This window comes from Gadus macrocephalus, chromosome 9 (genome assembly GCF_031168955.1).
Source record: "Gadus macrocephalus chromosome 9, ASM3116895v1".
Lineage (NCBI taxonomy): Eukaryota > Metazoa > Chordata > Actinopteri > Gadiformes > Gadidae > Gadus > Gadus macrocephalus.
This window is the reverse complement of record NC_082390.1, coordinates 21762932-21768602: the sequence shown is the minus strand read 5'-3', so window position 1 is coordinate 21768602 and position 5671 is coordinate 21762932. Positions and strand designations below refer to the sequence as shown.

The 5671-nt window shown below is 47.5% G+C and overlaps 1 protein-coding gene across 1 annotated transcript; it reads left to right on the top strand.

Annotated features, from left to right (window-relative positions):
- The first annotated feature begins 609 nt into the window (after positions 1 to 609).
- bhlhe41 (basic helix-loop-helix family, member e41) lies at positions 610 to 4339 on the top strand. Its single transcript, XM_060061435.1, has 5 exons — positions 610 to 776; positions 954 to 1020; positions 1228 to 1335; positions 1424 to 1535; positions 1677 to 4339. Exons 1-5 carry the CDS (start codon positions 715 to 717, stop codon positions 2732 to 2734), a joined length of 1407 nt encoding a protein of 468 aa, XP_059917418.1. The 5' UTR covers positions 610 to 714; the 3' UTR covers positions 2735 to 4339.
- Positions 4340 to 5671: the final 1332 nt, after the last annotated feature.

Sequence of the window (5671 nt, the reverse complement as noted above, 5' to 3'; positions counted from 1 at the left end):
ATGGGATGAAGATGATTCGTTTGATGAAGATGGTTCATGTGATACCTGAAAGGGATTCATGTGAGGATTGAGGATGATTGATGTGATCGCCTACTTTAATAATTGAAGAGGATTCATACAATGCATGCGTGCGTGAAGACTTGATACCTGACAGACTTCATGCGCTCGGTGGGTGAACAGGGAACTGCCGCGCACGTGTCTGAGCCACACGGCGGGCGTCATGGTTACTGACGACGCGTTCTGAAGGGGAGCTGCCGGCCGTGTTCTGAGGGGAAACCATCCAGCTCCTAAAACATCAGACTCACATACTTAGGATTGTATATGATAAACTCGTATTCAAAATAACATTTTCATGCACGCTTACTTTTCCCACACTTTCTCCTCGAATGAAATCAGAACGACTTGAGCTGAATGAGATAGTGGGGCATCTATAGGGTGGAGTAATCCCAGTGGTGGTGGTGGTGGTGCTGTTAGTGCTGCTGTTAGTGCTGGTGGTGCTGCTGCTGCACCGTGCAGGCGACGCGCTGCACGTGAGTTGGAATCTATTCCTGCCGGGGTCGCGCGTGCGCTCTAGCCACCGCGCGGCTCCGCCAAGCGGCGTGAGGGAGGAAGCGGCCGTCAGTGTGAATCACGGAGCCGCGGGAGGAGGTCGCTGTACGCAATATCTCCGACACAGGCTAGATCTGGATCAGAGACAATCCACCATCACAACTTATGGATGACAGGATCCTGCGACTGGAGGAAAGACAGTTCATGGAGCACACCGACTTCTTAGGGTTGGTGACGATTTGTCTATTTATACACTTGATATCACTTTAGTGTGTGTGTGTGTGTGTGTGTGTGTGTGTGTGTGTGTGTGTGTGTGTGTGTGTGTGTGTGTGTGTGTGTGTGTGTGTGTGTGTGTGTGTGTGTGTGTGTTTTCATATACTAATGGAACGCCTTGTCTCCTCCAGGATGGAGTACCCCTCTCTCTACATCTGCAAGTCGAAGAGGGCGATGAAGCGGGAGGATGGCGGGAAGGTGCGCTATGGATCTGCACCCTATTCTGTGTGATGGGTGCTCCTCTCTTACTCCGCTCTGTGTGATGGGTGCTCCTCTCTCACTCCGCTCTGTGTGATGGGTGCTCCTCTCTCACTCCGCTCTCTGTGATGGGTGCTCCTCTCTCACTCCGATCTGTGTGATGGGTGCTCCTCTCTCACTCCTCTAACTCCGCTCTGTGATTGACAGGATGCCTATAAGTTGCCCCACCGGCTGATCGAGAAGAAGCGGAGGGACCGGATCAACGAGTGCATCGGCCAGCTGAAGGACCTGCTGCCGGACCACCTCAAGCTGGCGGTGAGGAGCTTCTCTCTGCTAAATCATCTGGACTCCGGTTACCTGTCTATATTATCTAAAACATGAATGTACGGTAATATCCCTGTAGACCCTGGGCCATCTGGAGAAGGCGGTGGTTCTGGAGTTAACGCTGAAACATCTGAACGCACTGACTGCAGTCACAGAGCAGCAGCACCACAAGATCATCGCCTTACAGAGCGGTGAGCTGTGTGTGTGTGTGTGTGTGTGTGTGTGTGTGTGTGTGTGTGTGTGTGTGTGTGTGTGTGTGTGTGTGTGTGTGTGTGTGTGTGTGTGTGTGTGTGTGTGCAGTCCCTCTAACGTCGTGCATCGTGTCCAAATAGGTGATCAACCGATGAAGTCTTCGATCCATGCCGATCTGGATGCTTTCCAATCCGGGTTTCAAGCGTGCGCCAAAGAAGTTCTGCATTACCTGAATAAGTTCGAGAACTGGTCGAGCCGCGAGCAGAGATGCACGCAGCTCGTCTGCCATCTGCATGCGGTGCTGGCGCAGCTCCCGCCCGCCGGAGGAGCGCCGCCCAGGGGCGGCACGCAACCGGAGCTGGACGCGCACAGAGTCGACGGACAGGGCGACGCACAGGCCGACGGACAGGCCGACGCACAGACCGACGCACAGGCCGATGGACAGGCCCACTGCGTGCCCGTCATCCAGAGGACCGGGGAGCTGAACGAGAACGACACGGACACGGACAGCGGGTACGGGGGGGAGGCGGACAAAAACCACGGCGCCAATAAAGGATGCGAGCGCGCGGCGAAGGCGCAGGGGGGACACCGGGCGGTTAAGATCAAACAGGAGTTTGGAGACGATCGGGTGGCCAAAAAAACCAAGACAAGCTTTTCTGTGAACGGGCTGGTCGGGGCAGACCCCTCCAGACCGGACCTGGCGCTCATGAGTTCACTGATGGGACTACCTGGCGTGGGACAGCATGCGCCGTTCTGCGTGCCTTTCTACTTCATCAACCCGTCCGCCGCCGCGTCCTACATGCCTTTTTTCGATAAAAGCAACCTTGACAAATACGCGTACCCAGCGGCGGCGGCAGCGGCAGCCGCGGCCGCTCTGACAGCCCCGTTCCCTTGGCTCTACCCCGGGATACCCGGGATACCCGCTGGGCACGCTGCGGCGGCAGCCGCGACCACGGCGGCGTGCGCGGGTATCCCGGGTCTGTCTGCAGAGAAGCGCGCCAACCCGGGGAGCTTCTCCCTCTCCCGGGACCCTCAGTCCCCCGACAGGGAGGCGGAGTTGTGCTCACCTGACGAGGGAGAGGAGGGTCACGAGAGCGAGGATGATGAGGGTCGTGATGACTGTGGTGATGAGGATGATGATGATGATGTTGATGATGATGATGTAAGAGACATGTCCAATGAGACCAAACTCACATAATCCTTTACGCGCGGTCTCTGTGCTTGTACAACTGGCACCTTTGTTTGTGAAGCCTGTTAATCTGTGCGTTCTGCTTAAAGAAGTGATCTATTCTTGTTGTTATTAAGCTTATTTTAAGCGACTACTTTTAAGATACATTTTCACAGTGGAATTTATCATATCTTCAGAAAGCAGGAGACATTTATGATAGCGCGTGCCTTTTGCACCAATTAATCATTTTTAATGATAATCGACAATGATTGATTTACCAATAATGTCTGTAATTTTCCGTGGGGCACATTGTACTTATTTTGCTTTCTTGGACTATGAAACATTTAGGCTTAAACGCCGCCAGACCTCAGACTGAACCGAGCTTAACAACTGTCCCTGGATCTGTCCCCTTATCTTTTCTTTCATCCATGTCCCTGGATCTGTCCTTTCACCTTGTCCCTGAATCTGTCTTTTATATCCATAACCCTGATCTGTCCCCTGATCTGTCCTTGATGACTATGTCCCCGGATCTGTCTCTGTCCCTGTCCTTTGTCGGTGGCGCTGCAGCTGCCCTCTACACGGCCCTCCGAATGAGATTCTTATTGACTGGAAACTTGTTTTATTCATGAAAATATAAATATGATGCAGTATGGAAAGTGTTAAGAAAGTGTCAGGCCAGAGTATACCTCACGCTGCCCTAGGGGCCTCCTGTTCTGATACGCCCCACAGCTCAGAGAGATGGACATGGGTTTTCTTTAAAGATCTAGGCGTAACTCTCAAGGTTAGGCCAGACGTTCAAAGTAGGGGTCTCCATGACCAGCAGAGAGCTGAACCTTTCTCCACAGACTGCAGTGAGTTTTACCTCCATGAAGCAGGACAGCGGATAGCACTTTAAACAACCTTTTATATTGAATGTACATGTATTTTCCCAGCTGTTGAGGCTTGTATGTTGGACGAACTTTAATCTTTGAGAGGTGAATTGCACTTTTCTCTGCCTTTGAATACCTCCCAGCCCACTTCAAATCAAAGTACTTTTATATATAAACACTATATAAATGTATATTTAAGTCTTGTTTATAGAAAACAATTGTTTAAACCTTGTCTTTCTGTATGAGAAGTTACTAATTGCGTCTCTGGCTGATGAGCAGGGGCCAAAAGTGTTCTGGCCTCTAGAGGAACACCTCGGAGTATGGGAGACAGAGGACTCCCGGGTTATGATCAAAATATCCACAGCATTGCTGCAAATATGAATGTTATTATGACCTGTTCCCTGAACATGTTGCCCACGTTTCCTTGAAGGCCTCTCCTCTCGTGAGGCGCTCATTAAGTTCTCCTGAAATGAGATGAGGGTTTATCTCATGGTCATGTCATCGCTTCTGTATTCTGTTATTTTTCTTCCTTTCTGCCTCAAATCTGCCCTATCCTCAATTGTTCTATAACGTGTTATTGTGTATTGTAAATAGCTTTTTGTGAAGACATCATGGACTATATACGTACTCTCAGTCCATGTTTAGAAGTATATGGATTTTTGAAACAGATTTGTCTTAGTAACTGCTGCACACGTTGGTTTATTCCCTACACATGAGTTGTTCTAAATTATTGCTAATGAATTGTAAAATAAATATGAAAACCAAACTTTCGTTATGCCTTATTTTGACATATTTTATGTCATCTTAACTCTCAGCACCCTTCATTAGCACCCTTATCTTAACTGTCAGCATCCTTCATTAACACCATTACTTAACTCTCAGCACCCTTCATAAGGACCCTTATCTTAACTGTCAGGACCCTTCACTAACACCCTTATCTTAATTGTCAGCACCCTTCACTAACACCCTTACCTTAACTATTAAGACCCTTCATTAACACCCTTTCCTTAACTATTAGCACCCTTCACTAACACCCTTAACTTAACTATCAGGACCCTTCACTAACACCCTTAACTTAACAATTAGGACCCTTCAATAACACCCCTATCTTAACTATTAGCACCCTTCACTAACACCCCTATCTTAACTATCAGCACCCTTCACTAACACCCTTACCTTAACTATTAGGACCCTTCATTAACACCCTTACCTTGGTTACCATTGGTTTTCATTTTCCTATTTGAATGAGAAAGTGCACCCATGGTTTGAATGAATGTTTACATGAACATTAGGTATTTAATGTGTCTTAATGTGTGTTAGGGGTTAAATGGGTGATGTGGTTCATTAAAGTTTGATTGATAGGATTAATCCTATGTGGCAGCTTATTGAGTACTGTAATGTAAGATGTCTTGTTACAGTCTAGAACAGCATCCATTGCCTTCTGCGTTTTCATGAGAATGCATGTGGAGCCAAATAGTGACAGATACTTAAGAAGCACATTTCATATACTTTAATCAGTCAAAGGAACACGTTGAAGAATGTACAGTAAGCCAAGGTTTTATGCAGGTTGTCATGTGACCCAGGGAGGAAGGATTACTCTCATTCTCCCACAGTTCAACACAAAGGGATTGAGCTCTTGGCTCATCTCATCCTTAATGGGGATCATTCAGGATGGATTTTACCCTCAACTGGTTTACCCTTTGATGTTTTTAATCACCCTGCTTTAAGTTTCCAAGATTTCTTCTTTAAGGAATGATATCCATCACATGAAAGAATGAATCAACTTACCTCTTCAAGTTTAACTTTTGTTTATCTCTAGAGAAAAGTGTTTTATATATCCATTAATGACTAAATGTTGAATATTGTGGCAAACATTCACAACACTGCATCTATGTCAACATGCAATTGGACAGAGCCATTTACAGTTATCCTTTTCATAATCATGTTTTACATTACAAAAAATATGTACTCATACAGATTTTGGTTCCAGATTTGGTTTGAACGTGTTAAGCTCGCCCCCGTCTCTGGGTCTGTGATCACTGGTGAAAGGGTTCCCTCTACTGGTGAACCAGGAAAGAAAGTGCTCTTGAGACATAAA